We start from the raw sequence: 16,289 nt of genomic DNA on the forward strand, positions 1-16,289 counted from the left end.
TAGTAGCTAGTTTGTGAAGGGCCTTTAATTTTCAGACTAAAGAATTTGTATTTTAATAAAAGATTTTTGAATATGATCAGAGCTATGCAATGAGAAGAATAGTTGGCATCTTTATGAAATATAGACTAGAAAGGACCAAGACTGGAAATAGAAAGGCACACAAAAGATTTTGGGGGAAGACTTTTCATTGCTTGGCTGTGGAGAATGGAGAGGAACAAGTTAAAAATGACTCCAAGATTTTGAACCAAGGTGATGCAGATAATGTTTATCAACAGAAAGAAAAATGTCAGGATGCAGGCAGGTGATAAGTTCTAATTAAGGCATGCTGAAGTTAAGGTGTCAGTGGGACACAAGTGGTGATATCCATTAGATACTAAAAATAAGACATGAACTCAAATAAGAGCTCAAAGAAGGAGATACAGATTTGGGAGAGGCTGATAATTGAATTCATAAAACTGATATGACAGTGAATACATGGAGAGAAGAACAATTGAAGGACAATGTTTTGGAAAATATCTGTACTTTGGAAAAAGAAGGAAGAGTTGTGGGCCCTAGCTTCTATATGGTTGATAATTTTATTTCACAGTATCAAATGCTGAAGAAAAATCAAGGAGAGTGAAAATGGAGAAGAGATCATTTAATTTAGTAATCAGAAAAACAGTAGTTATTTTGGGAAAGTTTTAGTAAAAGAAATTAAATTGTATGAAATGGAAGTAGAGAGATATGATGAGAAGTTGAAGGATAATCAAGTAAATTAAAAAAAAAACATTTTCTGCATGTGTTTGTGCAAGTGTATACTTTATTTAAAGGCCACAAACAGCCTTAGTAGGTTTAATGTCAACAAGACTCTAGGATTATAGAATTAGCCTTAGAAGGGAACCTTAGAGACCAATGAGTTCACCTTGTTTTAAAAATAAGGAAACCGAGGCACAGAGAAGTTTAAATGTCTTGCCTAGGATCACCCAACTACTAAGCATCAGAAGGAAGATTCAACCTCATTTCAACCTAATGCAAATCCAATACTTTATCTACTATACTATCCAGCGGCCTAAAGGAAGGAACCAATAGAAAGTTAAAGATTGAAAATGCCAGGAAGAAAGGGAGGAGAGAAAATATAATCTGAGAGATGGGTTAGGTCAAATGTACAGGTAGAAAAATTTGCTTGGACCAAGCAGGGAGCCATTTCTTCTATTGGAATAAGATAGGTGGAAAGAATATACACTCCATAAGCTAAATCTTCAGGAAAGTAGGTGGTCTTCCTCTGAGAGAGAATTGAGAATAGAGGCTTAAAAAATAAAAATCAACTATAGGGAACATTTTAAGAAATCAATAAGAATTGGGTGAATATATTGCCAAATGGTAGTAAAAGCAGAGTTTAAAAGAGAGCAAAGATTAGAAAGTACAAATTTGTTAGTTGTAGCAGAACAGCAGGTAAAATTTACATGTTATAAACTAATTAGGAAGTGACCATTAATATAGCTGTATGTTTCCTGATTTTACAAAACAACTCAGCCTAAGGTTATTTTATTTTTTTTTGCAGAGGCAATTGGGGTTAAGTGACTTGCCCAGAGTATAGAAAATGCCAAATACACTGCCAAGAATGCTTAACAAAACTATCCTCATTATCAATCCTCATTACACTAGATTGGATTATGTGTGTATCCCTGTCCATTAATGAAGAAAAAAACAAGGATTATCTTGTCAATTTCCTAGCCTTTTTTTAAGAACTGATCTGTTTCTTATGGATAATTAACTGTTTTATTCCAAAAGGATGACAATCTAATAACTTACTCTTCTTTTTGAGTCCCATCATTTATTTATTTTTTAATCAAAGCTGTTTATTTTTGAAACATATGCATACTTTTTAACATTCACTTTTGCAAAGCCTTGTGTTCCAAAATCTTTTTCCTTCCCTTTTCCCCACTCCTTCTCCTAGACAGCAAGTAATCCAATATGTTAAACATGTGCAATTATTCTATACATAATAACTTACTTTTAAAAGTCTAAAGTGAAATTTGGGTTTTAGCGTCCTCTAACAAACTAGTTTTAGTTACAGTGAAAGGTATCAAATAGATTACCCTAGTATCACAAAAATCTTTGATTTTTCTAAAGTGGATTATAATCATGAGATGTTTAGACTTGAGTATGTTAAAGATGGTCTGGATAAAAGAAAAGAATGAAGAACTACAATGTTCTTGTTATCTTTCTGCTCAAACTACTTCCCCTTTTTTCATTTTGTTAGAAGGGATAGTTCACTGTGAAGGGAAGACCTAGGATCCAGGGAAGGAATATGTTATTCAGAAAAAAAAGAGATATTAAAGAAAATTCTTTCTCCCTTCCTCTTTCTTCCCCTCTCCCACACACATGCAAGCATGCATGCACAAATATAAAATATATGCACACAAATGATATATATATATGTAAAATTTTCAAACCACACATATATGTGTGTGTATATATATATATATATATATATATATATATATATATTTAAATACACATACAAACATAATATAACAAACATCTCCAACTTAAATTAGCTCATATTGTGTCACATATTAAACAAATCCATTCCATTAAGGTTTTTATCATGTGCCTATTATTATACCACTGAGTTAATAGGATTTAACAATCTTAATTTATTCTAAGAAATTTATATAAATTCATTAACTCCCACTCATTTAGGTAATTAAAATTAACTCAGCAATTTACAATCCTATTACCCAGATTACCATTCTCCTTTGCCCCCAACCACTTACTACAGCATTTCAGGATTCTAAATCTATTAAACCACCTGCTAGAATTGAGTAGAATACTTACCTCATCCTTAAACACCTTGCCATGTTCTTCACATCCAGGTAAACTCTGTATGAACTCTGACACCTGCCAAAAAAATCATATCAAAATTTCAAGTTTACAACTAAGAATTTGAATGTTACTGACTCAGAATATTTAATGTAATGATTCACACTATCCATCCTTGAGCTTCTTTATTCCTCACTATGAGGGGCCAACTATGTTCTTCTTAGAGGAAAAAAAAATAACACAGATCATTCATTCATTTCTCCTATTTTCTCCCTTTTCTCATCCTCCCCTCCCAATCTCCAAAGAAATTAAAGTGCACCTCATCTGTGCTCCACTTGGAAACTTTGCTGGCAGGAATTCCAGCCACAGTTGGAAGAAGTTTGCTTTGCTGTTCCCAACGCAGGGGCAGACATGGAATTGGCGACTTAAAGGAGAGGAAGACGGCTGACCGGCGCTGAGCCTGCTGTGAACTTGGCTCTGCTCCTATACCTGGCCAGTAGACAAACATATGATAACTTACACACTGAAATCAAGACAGACAGACAGACAGACACACACACACACACACAGATATTCATGCATGCATGTGAGCATACACATGAACTTTCTCTTTTTCTCTCATCTCCCCCCTCCTCCCTTTCTCCAGAATCAGACATCTGGAATATGCTGATTTCACCAGAATTTGATTCTAATTGGCTTCTAAAATACTTGGAATATCTAATGATGTATAATAAAGTCACTTTATTTCAATATAACTGAAATCAAAGTCCCCAAATATTATTTTGCAATTGGCATCCCATTAAGAACTTAATAAGAGCAGACTGCTCATTTTATTTGAAAGCAAGCATTGGTATTTTGCTCTATTTCTTCCCCAAATACAATTTAATGGGTGCTGGAAAGGCACATGTGAAAAAATTGAATGTAAAGACCTTTATTTTCAAACATAAATCTTCCAGAAGAAAGTTACCATTTAGTGTAAAATAAAGAACACTGGCCTGTAGGTTCTTTCTCATCCTGGTTCTTTCAACTGTAATAATACTTTGATCAAATGATTTAATATTTATGGTTCTCAGTTTCCACATCTATACAATATGTCGGCTGTACTAAATGAACTGAGATTATTTTTTTAATTCTAAAACTCTTATGATCTTTGATTCAAAGTAAAATGAATAGTGAAATGAAAATATACTTCAAAAAAACCACATCAGATGTCAATATCAGTACATTTTCTACCTCTTTTAAATGCTTCAGAGATCAAACAGATAGACAAAGACCTATTTAGAAAATATTCCCAATACTCCTTTCAGGCTATGCTAAGAGATGAGCATTTATTTGAAATGCAGCATTTTAAAATAGGTTTATAAGTAAGTAGGATCTTCCATATAAAGATGATAAGTATTCTAGGAACTAACCAAGAGTATAAGAGTGTTCAATTTCTCTAAAATGTGTAGTTCTGCCTGCAATGCAATAAACTTTGACATTTCCTCTTTTCTGAAATTTTTCTATCCACACTTGTACTGTTTGCTTCAATACTGTAGCTCAACTCCATTTTCACCTTTCCCTATTAAGAGCTGTGTGGTCATACGTTTGTCTGTATTCCTCCTATACTAGTTTTTAGAACCAGAGTTGTAACAACTACAAAGACAGGACCAGCTCAAAGTTTTCAGAGTATTTTCTACATTAATCTAGTCAGGTCTCAAGGAGATGAACTGACATACAACAAAAGGCTTATCTTTGATTTATATAAACCAGATATCTGATGACAAGTTCCCTCACCCTTATTTTCATGTCTCTTTTCAATTTAAAAATATCTGACTCTTTTAGCAATTCATGTATGACATAAGAAAATGGGCTACTTTTTTTAGTCAATAGAGTACCAGAACAGATAGAATCTAAGTGATAAGTTGAAAGATTCAACATCTTTCCAATTAAAAAATGCATCCCAGAAAGAAAAGCTAATTGTTAAATACATTTCAATATGACAGGATAGATAAAATGGCATCTGATTGTGGGAAATTTTGTCTTGGATTATATGGGAAAAAAATTACTCCATATTTTTGTTTTTAATGTGGCAGATACTACAGGATAAATTCAATTGGATTTTGGGTTAAAGTATTACTATAATGACAAACATAAAGACAAATATGTGTATATGTGTGTAAAATAACATTCTCATTTATGCATTTTTGTAGCTCTGAGTATACCAGGCTTATATGCCCCTTATCTCCCCAATTATTTGCATAATATGATTTACTAAACTTTTCTGGGATTACATTTTGGCAGAGAAAAAGATTTGAACTGTTTTCACACCTGAAACAGGATAATGTATGTAAAGTACTCTATAAGTGAAAAAAAAAAAAAAAAAAATATATATATATATATATATATATATATGAAAAAATTGCTTTTCTTATTTCATTTGGCTTCATAATTCTTTATACATTTTTCAATAACAAAAGGCATAAAGAATAGCAAAGGGATGAATTCCAAGTATATAACTCTGCAGAACTGCCATTAGTGTTTAAAAATGTGTCAAATTGTATCTGTGGGGAAGGAGGTTGGTTGGTAAGATCTAAAAATCCTTTGTGTATTTTAGAAGTATGTCAGGAAAACAAATTTTCCATATAGTCTAGGAGAAGTTATTTTTAAGGCTCATTAAATATGAGTGGTACCCTGAGGTGATTATTTAGTCAAGCAGCTATGACAACAGACTCAAAAATTAAAAAAAAAAAAAAAATCCATTAGTCTTAACCCAGCCCTTCCCCCCTCATTTTTTTTCCTATTTGATATAAAAATATAGAACAATTTTGAGGGCTAATGTTGATTAAGAAATTCTGTGTACCTAAGCCCATGGGGGAAAATTATAGTTCCCATGTAGTATAAATTCATGCTACTTTTTGATAAAAAAACAATTTTACAAACATTTTTATTCATGGAACTCAGTCAAACTGACTAATGTAAAATGCCAAAAAACCCCCACCTCAATATATTTTAAAGCAAGAAATAATTACTATTTCTTGTTAGAAAATAAAAGAGGAAAACTGAGGAGAAAAATGAGCGTCTTTTCTTTTTTATACATAAATTTATCTATTCCAAATAAAGAAAAACAAAGTCTTTTTTATCCCATTTCAAATACATTTATTTTTTACTAAAGTTGATATTACTGGAGTAATTGTATGTTTCCTAATGTCCTCACACATCTCCTCCCTTTCTTCCAAGGAAATGATGTGGGAAATCTCATGAGTCAAATATAATACACAGTATGTTGAGTTTATATGTCAAACCTAGTATGTCTCCCAGGTATATTTTAAAATAGTACATAGCCAACTTCCTGTAGACTCTTAAGAATTCCAAAAACTACCTTGCATATACAAGGTAAAGATAAAGAAATCTATCTTTGGCAGCTCTGCTTCTGGGTTCCAAATTGTTCACTTTTGCTATAAAAGAGAACAGGAAGCATAACAGATAATGATATGTATCAAATGAGGTAAACTTAAGTATTACAAATTTAGAAAAGGGATTGAGGTTACATAAATCCACAGATTAGTGACAGTTATTCCATGTTTGAGTCCAAAAAAATTCTTTCTTTGAGCTAAGTCCTCAAGTCCACATCTTGAGAGTAAACAACATTAGCAGTATTGGTCCAATTCCCTCACTTTACAGGTAAAAAAACTAAGGCCTTGGAGAATAAAAACGACATATTCAATAACAATTTTACTGACTAAATATAGAGATCTGGGATTGGATCAGTAATTTCACTGGTACACAAAACTGTGCATATATTCCAGGAACAATAGGGAACCATTGGGGTTTACTGATGTGAGGTGAGGAATCTCCATCTACCAATGTGGATTGGTCTACTTTAAAGTTAAGTGATTTGACTAGGATTCACACTACTGTGGCTATCAGAGGCAGGATTTGAACGCAAGTCTCCTTGGGTTTTGAGGTCAGCTTTCTATGTACTTCATCATTCTGTCTCTCTATTTATATATACTTGCAATTGCAAATTATGTACATTTCTTTAATTTCATTCCTTTCAACTAATAAATATTTTAACTCCTATTCTATACAAAGACTTCCTCAAAACAAACACTCTGATGTTTCATTACAGTGTGGAAGTGAGCCTGGGTTCCTAAAGGCTAAGAGAAGAGAAGACAAGGTCTGACAAACAAATTCTACCAGGATCTAAAAAATAAGAAATTCTTAGAGGACATATTATATGATGCTTACAATTTGTATTATGTTCTTTAGTTCCTTAGATGGGTATTATATGAATACAAAATTTTATAAAAAGATAGTTTACTATTGGCCAACTAGACTCCGACTTGGAATATTGTAAGTAAGGCTCATTGCTAAGTCAGTATATCTTTAATCTCTCCTTAAATATTGGCTGCTTCTCTTCTGCTTGCAAACATGTTCATGTCTTGCATGTCCTTTAAAAACTCTCACATAAACTAATTATCCCAGCTTGCTGTCATCCCATATCTCTTCTCCCTTCTGTGGTTTGTAGAAAGTCATCTACAATCAGCCTCCTACTTTCTTTCTTTTTGGTCTCTTCTAAAATTTCTTCAGTCTAGCTTCCAATATCACCATGTAACTGAAACTGCTCTCCTGAGTTACCAAAGGCATATTAATTACTGATTCCAATGGCCTTTCTTCAATCTGTAACCTTCTTGATCTCTTTCGGTACCCTTTGAAACTGTCCCCATGACTTCTTCTCCTGATTATTTTCTCACCTAGGTTTTCATGACACTGTTAGTCAACTATACTTTATCCTTTATGAAGTTCTTATTATGTGCCAGTCCCACCGTGCACAGGGAGATACAATGAAAAGTAAACCACAAAAATAGCTGTCTCTCAGTTCCTATCCTCCCATCTTGTTTATTAGTGCCCTCAGGAGTCCCTAATTGTTCACAACCTATGAGTAATCACGGACTCCTCACTATCACTCATAATCCATGTCCAATCTGTGGCCATACTGAGTGCAAGCCCTCATCACCTCACACCTGGATTACTGCAAAAACAATCCACACGCTGCTTGCCTCAGGTCTTTCCTAATTCCAATCTAAACTTGATTCAGCCATTAATGTTGATTTTCCTAAAATAGAGATCCAAACCTGTCACACCCTACTTAATAAAGCTCAATGGTATCCCCTATTATCTCCCAGAATATGTACTAAATGCTCCGTTTAACTTTCAGAGATCCCCATAACCTACTGTCTCCTACCTTTCTAGTTTTCTCACACCTTACTCACCAATATGTACTCCTGAATTCTATAATATTGCCCTCCTGGCTGTTTCATGAATAAAAAACTCCATTACTTGGCTCTTATTCCATATGGTGTGAAGTAAAAAGACTGAGCCTACTACAATTGGTTGATAAGTCCACTAAAGGGGTCTTATATTTCTGAAAGCATAGACTCTAAAAGTTTCCACTAAGCTAGGGGACATGTAGGAAACACAAGAGTTTTAAGGCATTGATTTACACTTTTGAGCCTATGTGCTTTGAAATGAAATTGTTCTCTAGGAGTAATTTTAAATCAAAGGCATTTCCTCTGATTTGGAAGCTTCCTAAAATTGAAATACTCCTTTGAGCATCAACCTTAGGATGAATCTTGACCTTTAGAACTGTTAAACAAAAACTGTATCACAAGTCCATAGGATATTGAGTTGCAACTAGATTTACTACAAGAGAAACGAACATGCATGTGGAACCCCACACATCAGGACAAAGAGTTCACAATTCAAACAGAAGTCTGTATACTTATGAGAGAAAGAGAAAGAGAAATCTCCAGCTAAATGGGACTGGCAGGGGAAGAAATATCAAGAATAATTAAGATGGCAAAAGCAGCATTCTTTTTCCTTACGAACTGCCAGATTATGAAGCTAGGATGGTCAACTTCTCTACAAGGGTTCCAGTTGCACAAGCAATTTCCTAATCTAATACAGACTGACTGACATCTGTCCTAACTCCCATGGACAAACAGGGAGTCCAGACTGGAGTACAAAAACCAATAATGTCAGCGGGGGCCTTTGTCCTAAATACATTCAGGGCCTCCTACATATTCTGGGTCCAGTGATTCTGAAAAACATGGAAACTCAAAAGGACAAGTTCGGGGGACTCCTTAACAGAATGAGTGACAAAAGTTGCACTAGTGAAAATATGACTGTAAATTTGTATCAGTTTTTGGAACCCTGATTTTAAAAAAGGAAATTCTATTAAATTCCAGGAAACTAGGAAATTCCATTATGTGAGAATAGGTTACATTTTTATGTTATTTCATATACAGTAAAAAAAAAAAACATTTCTAGCTCTTTAAATATACCGAATGATAATGTACTGATCTGGAAGAATGAACATGTCTTCAAAATTGAGCAATTTTCTGCCCACTTAAATGATCAGACACAATAAGTACCAACAAGATGTTGATATCTACATAGGAGATGATTGTTAAATTAGTATTTAAAATGCTTAACTAAAATCAGATGAAAAAGCACAAAAACATCACTTATGAATGTGTCATTTACATGAAAGCAAGGATATTAAAACCGTTCTTGTTTCTTATGTAATTAAAAAATAAAAATGGATATGCAAAATCAAAGTACCCAAAAGCACTCAGGCAAATGTTAACTACATCATCAGACAGATGCATTACTAAAAAAATGTTAAACAATTATATAATCAGATATAAATTATACATGAATGCATAATCATTAACACTTTCAAATCTGGTTAAAAATGGAGCAATTTAAAAGTTAAAGGTCTCTAAAATTGGACCTAGCACAATTTAAAGTATAGAACTTTCTCACTTGTTACACCAACCATTCAAGAAATTTATTTAAACTACGTGGAAATGACATTAAGTTTGAATTGAAATGCTATTTTTGTTTCAAAGAAATAGAAAATATTTAAGAAGTGAGTTTTGAAAATATAGAAGATACAACAGGGAAATCATCTTATAACATTGGTACTGATGAGGGAAAAGGTTATTGACATTTTGTAGCTTTCTAAAGTTACACATACCTTATTTTATGACTGCAGTTATTATATGTTAGTGGGTATGATTTGACTCACAGTAAAATTAATTCTGTGGAATGAAGTATCACCAAATATATTTACATGTAACTAATTACTCATTGGCTGCTATAACCAAACTGATTTTATGTTTAATTATGGAAATGAAACTGAATTAATCAGTTTTAATATTTAGTATGTCAGTATAAAAATCAATGCCATAAAAACAGGATAGGAATATAAGAATGCCATTAGTTACCTTTGGTTTGATTTGGAGTTCTCATTTCACTTTTTATCCCTTCTTCACATTCTTCTTTGATAGGCTTATCTTCAATTTGTTGTTCTCTGATAAAAATAGGTATTTCCACGATTTAATACAAAGAATAAAATGTCACGAATGTTTGTTAGCAGCATTGTTGTTTCTTTTGTCAATATTGGGAAAAACCCCACAGAGAAAATATCTTTAGCTCTTTCTATGAAGGTACTCAGTGCTTTTATATATTGCAATTGATAAACTGCAAGAGACTAAAAAATCTTTCTTCTTTCTCATTTCCTTTTCAAAATAAGTCAACATTTTTTTTTCTTATTGTTTCTAAGAGTACTTACTGTTCTAAAAAAATCAGCTTTTCATTTTGTGAATGTACATTTTCATTCACATTATACTACTAGAATACTTTTGTGGAATGAGAGGATAAATATGTATAAAAGAAAGATGTACACTCATTTTTCTTTTTAAGTAATTTAAGTAATGACAATTACTTAAATCTGAAGGTTTAGTTATAGAGTGGTATTGGCCTAATGGGTAGGCAGAAGTTTAGGCTCAGGCCAGATCACTTCATTTTTAATGTACAAGATTTGAGGAGATACTGTTAAAAACAAAACAAAACACATAAAACAAAAAACAACCAGGGTGAGTAGATCTTTAATCTACAGAATTTTTCTCCTGTTCACGGATAACCCCGGGGCTGAATCCCAAGGACAATCCAAAATGAGTAGAATTCCTGAATTTTGTTTAAGTTCAGCAACCTTTATCTTCAAGTTAGAGAAAAAAATCAGCTTCATTCTTTTGGGATGAAGGAATTAAAGGATGGACTCATATATAATTATTTTAAATGTCAGCTTAATGGAACTACAGTCTTTTCTACCAAATCCAATTGATCCTGCTAGACTCAGATCAGATTTTGTGATGAATTTAAATCTCCCTCATAGGAATTGCTCTAGCACAAAATATAATTATATAAATCTATACAATTTGATATTTTATCATATTCTACTTTCCACTGTTAGTTGTTTGCTATGTTTGTGTGCCAGGCACTGTACTACACATTAGGACTACAAATACAAAAGTTTAGTTAGTCCCTATCCATTAGGAATTTACACCTAATAGAATATAAAAAAATATGGTGATATGGGAGCCAGGAAAGGGTGTTTTGGTCTAGGACGTCAGAGGGAATAAAATCATAGGGAAGCATATTATAGTTCCTTTTTCAATAGTAATGATAAGAAATAGTTTGATTACTATTCTCACAGCAAGATCTTTGAGAACAGGGATCATACTTCACAATGCATTTTAAAATTTTTATTCTTCATTATGCATTTTTAAAGTGACTAAAAACTTCAGCCATAAGTCAAATCATAACTAATTTTAAGAGTTCTGTTGACAAAGGTGCTTATTTTATTCCAGACTTTTGAATGTAGTGGCAAGACATAGCACTTGCAACACAGTGTTGAGGACACAATAAATATTTAAGAAAGTGTTACTCATTTCCTACAAGAACACTTTTTAGTAAAAATTTTCATCATATGCATCTGAGTTTTTCAGCTGAGGTCCAACTGCAACAATTAAAAAAAAATCTGAAATTAGATTGATTTAATTACCATGTTAAGTAACTAAAATGACATTCAGAAGAAATTAATTTGATCATAAGGGATTGGAGGTGAAGAACTATTTTCTGACTATTAAACCACTCGATAATTAAAAACTATTTTCTGATTAACATAATATTCTTCATTCTACCTTAGTTACCCACAGGTGTAGTCACTCTTCAGATCTTAACAGCATTGTTTCCTTGAGCCCTTAAATTCCCAATCATAACCTCTTATTCTTTTCTCTCTCTTTGACTCACTCTTCCTCAACTTCAATTTTATCCACACTGACACCTCCAATATTTCCAATATTTCACAGTCTATAGTCCTTGGTCTAGCCTTACTTTTATGCTTTTACAATTTGGATCCTACAGTTAATCAGGGATTTCTATACCCTACTTCCTTACCTTATTCATTTCTCAAACCACAGAGGTCTGGTTTAGAACCCTTAGAGAAGAATTTTCTCTCCAAAATGACCTATGATTTCTTTAACTGTTAATATGATAATAGCCTGTTCTTAGTCTTTATTCGGACCAATGCCTTTCTTGGATTGTCTCTTTTCTTTTGATTGTTGTGATACAATTATCGTTGTCTCCTACCTGATCTGGAAGTTCTTTCTCAATCTCTGTTGTTGATTCTTTCTCAGCAGTCATCTGCTGCCACCTAATTGTGAGCGTCCCCCAAATTTGTCCTGTCCCATCTTTTCTTTCCTCTCTAATTTTGAGATCTCATTTCTAAGACTTTAATGATTATCTCTATGGAGATGACTTCTGAATCCATATAGCCAGCCTTTCCTCTTGAATTGTAATTTGGCTTTACAAAATGCTACTAGCTGTCTATATCTAGATATCCTCTACTTCCGCATGTGTTGAAAGGTTCACTAGCCTCTCAGCCTACCATACCTGCAATTTCTGAGCAACTCCTAATCATTCCCTCTTCTTTACCTCCCATATCCTATCAGTGGCCAGGATTTGTGAATTCTAGCTCCACAACTCTTTCAGATCTGTTTTCTTCTTCTCAGTTACATAATCACCATCCTAGTTCAGGCAGTTTTTATCTCTTGCTAGACAATTCTAATGTCCTCCAAGTTGGTTTTTCTTCTAGTCCTTCCTTTCTACCGTCTAGCCTCAACATAATTGCAAAAATAATCTTAATTTAATTTTCCTGCAGAAAAACCTCCACTAGATCCTTACTGTCTCTAGGATAAAATATATACTGTTCTGATTAATATTTAAGGCCCTCTACCGTCCAGTTCTAGCTTACTTTTCCAGATTTATTTTGCATTATTGCCTTATTTGAAAAAAAAAAACTGAACATGTCATGTTATCTTGTGCTATTACTAAATATTTCAGAGATTCAAAAATTCAAGATGAATATATTCCATATTTTAATAATTATTCAGCCTTTTGAAGAGTTAGGTTGAAAAAAAAAGTGGACTTTTGGTAGGATATTCCTGGTTCTCTTTATTTTGGCAATTGATTAAAGATAAGCAATTAATTTATTAATTATTTAGGTTTAATTGACTAAAGAATGGACTATTCGGGCCCCCTTTCCTTCTTCCAGACATTTTGTTGCTCTAATTAGATTTTTTCCAGAAAAAAGACAAAATTTACTTTTTTTAGTAGATCTAATAATTAGTTTTGATGTCTCAGAGTTTTCTATAGATCTCAATGACTTATAAAGGATTCATGCACCTTTATCCCTTGGTCCCCTCCCCCCATTCTCTGGTTGGAAAGAGTAGGGAGTAAATATATTTGCATTTAATTCTAGAGATAATAAGGAATTACTGGAGTCTGCTGAGCAGGGGAGTTATCACAGAGTTATAGCACTCTGCTTCAGAAAGATCTCCTTAGTAGTAATGTGAAAAACGAGACTGAAGAACAGAGAAGACAAGAGACAGGTAGATCAATTAAAGAAGCTACTGTCATATCTCCAAGGAAGAAATAATGAAGATTAGGAGTAGAATGGTGTCAGGATACGTAGAGAGGGAAAAGAGGAGAAAAGATATTGTGGAGATAGAATGAAATACTTAATAACCAACTAGATACATAATGTGAATTAAGGGAAACTCCAAGATTATAAACTATACAAAGATGGTTGTCTTACTGACTGAAATAAGGAAGTTTGGAAGAAGGCTGGAATAGGAGAATACTGATAATGAATTTTGTTTTGAACATGCTGAGTTGTGCAAATAAGAGTGATCATCAAGGATGAATTCTATCATGTTTTATCCAGGAAGCAGCCTCCAATGACCCCAACAGGTATTCATCAAACCAGATACCACAGTGTAAATGTAACTGTTCCCATGTGATGAATGAATATAACCAACATAAACCCCATGCCCAAGGATCTCAAGGCCCATACGTTTTTCTTGGCATTTCTGGAGGAGTTTGAAGGTGAGCATAATTACACAGCAAACATAGAAAAGACACAAACCACTCTCACTTTCACTCTGTCCTGCTAAACAGTCTCCACAAACATGTATCTGTATGGGCCAATGTTCTCAAAAATACACAAGTTACACATTCTTTCTTTAAATACCTTGAGCACTATAGCCAACTGTTGGAAGAGCTGATATATTTCCTTGGCACCTGCTGAATTGTCATCTACCTTCATAATCCCTTTATGTAATTTTCTCCCATTATGATGACACATATTTTTCAGTAGAAAATGTAAGGAAGACCTAAGTACTTTCCCAAAGTATCAACACAGTTCTGCTTTAAGTGGGGTAATGTTTGTTCAAAATCTAAATGATAGGTTAAACACAAAAATCTCTCCGACTGCTTTAGATAGCAACCAAGTATTTTACCATATCATAACTGAAACCTATATGAACATTTTACAGGCAAGGAAAAAAAAGAAAAAAGTGTCTCTCAAACTTTCTGCATGTTTATTCTAGTCCAAAAAAGAAGCAAAATGATAGTTGACATTTTTAGGTATAATACTTCATGATTTTTCATCACAGAATATTTAAATTTTTACTCATGTTTTAACTCAAGTTTATTTTAAATTATTTTGTGCTGTATCCCAGGACCATTTGGATAAAATGTTTCATTTTAAATAGACAGACATCTATCTACATTTACATCTACATCTATATTTACACATCTATATACACAAATATATATTGTGTTGGTATGTGTATATATTTACAAAATTTTACATAGATATCTCTGAAACTTTGAATTATAATTTTTATTAGCAAAGATGCCCTTCACTGGTATAGATACAAATTCATGGTAGCATACATGCTTTCATATCCTGTGCCTTTTTCAAGTTTTTCTAGAAATCTTTCACTGAGATTTTACCCCCAATTAAAGGTTTTTCTCTTAGTTTTTTTTTTAAATAAGTAATGAGTATAAATACAGAATAGCATAGTGGATGGAAGGATGGCATGGCTTCAAATTTTATTCTGTACTTACTAGGTCTATGACTGAGGGTGAATCAATTAATGTAGGAAAGTCTAATAACACTCCTTCCTCCCTAAATCCCTTCAAAAATCTAAACAAGTTAACATATAAGAAAGTACTGCACAAACTATAAATCACCACATATACATTTTTATTGTTTTATATGTACTTACAATTATAAAAAAGATATATAGATATAAAACACTTTCAAAAACCTGTCATAATGCATTTTTCTCTAAGTAAAAAAAATATGGATATCTAGAGTGTTTTTTTCCTTTCTGCATATTTCATTGGTTGAAGGCTGCTCTAAATCAAAATCTAATATACTCAGACTGATACTACAATATTTGTTATTGTGAAGAATCATACTTAAGAATGTAAAGTACTTACAAATTCACGGTAGCACTGATGCTGCTGTTTAATTGTGTTAACAATGAAAACTACCATCTCTATCTCAGCAGAGAAGACATACCTATCGCCATAAATAAGGAGCCCTGCTTTCTGCATGCACTAAAAATCAGTTTCCCTCTTGGGATTTCAGGTCTTTTAAATAACTTCCCCTCTAAAGGCTCGATTTATTTTGACACTTCCTCAGCAGGAACTGTAACACACAATTTTAGCTAAATAAAACTTTCTTACTAAAAAATATTAGTAGCATCTAATTAAAGGATACTGAAATCCAAACAAGGGATAAGAGATCTTTACAGAGTTATATTGCTTCACTGACCTATAATTCTCTTTATCTTTTATAATTATGCATTATATTCTGGATGTCTTACTGCCATGTCCTAATTATGCATTTGGGTAAATATTAGTGAAACAAACATTATAGCAGTAAATTTAAGTACTTTGGCTTTTTGCTACATAAATTGTAATTCTCTGGCCTCATTTATTGTTCACTTGAAAGTAATACCCAAAAAGCTACAGTCTGATTGTAAACTCTTGGGACCAAAGAAAAAAGGTAGGGAAGGGAATTTTGTCTCATAATCAAAGATGTATTGATGATAATAGGTTTATAGATTTGGAGCTGGAGGGGATTTTCAAAATCTCTCTTGGTTATTTCATTTTCAAGGAAAGGAAATAGAGGCCCAGAGAAACTAAGTAATTTATTCAAGGCTGTGCAATCAATAACTGATAATTTGGCATAATAAGGAGACACTAGCACCTTTTGTAATCTTAGTGTTTGAAATAAC

At 32.9% G+C, this 16,289-nt stretch overlaps 1 protein-coding gene across 2 annotated transcripts in view; it reads right to left on the reverse strand.

The window, feature by feature from the left end:
• L3MBTL3 (L3MBTL histone methyl-lysine binding protein 3) overlaps positions 1 to 16,289 on the reverse strand; it is a 144,385-nt gene that overhangs the window by 4,637 nt on the left and 123,459 nt on the right. For both annotated transcript variants that reach the window (XM_031964281.1, XM_031964282.1), the window contains 3 exons: positions 10,080 to 10,165; positions 3,125 to 3,294; positions 2,821 to 2,883 (listed from right to left, as the gene is read on the reverse strand). In XM_031964281.1, the coding sequence (XP_031820141.1) occupies positions 2,821 to 2,883; positions 3,125 to 3,294; positions 10,080 to 10,165 (319 nt within the window). The remainder of the gene's footprint in view (positions 1 to 2,820; positions 2,884 to 3,124; positions 3,295 to 10,079; positions 10,166 to 16,289) is intronic.

The sequence above is a fragment of the Sarcophilus harrisii genome, chromosome 4 (genome assembly GCF_902635505.1).
Source record: "Sarcophilus harrisii chromosome 4, mSarHar1.11, whole genome shotgun sequence".
NCBI classification, from domain to species: Eukaryota; Metazoa; Chordata; class Mammalia; order Dasyuromorphia; family Dasyuridae; genus Sarcophilus; species Sarcophilus harrisii.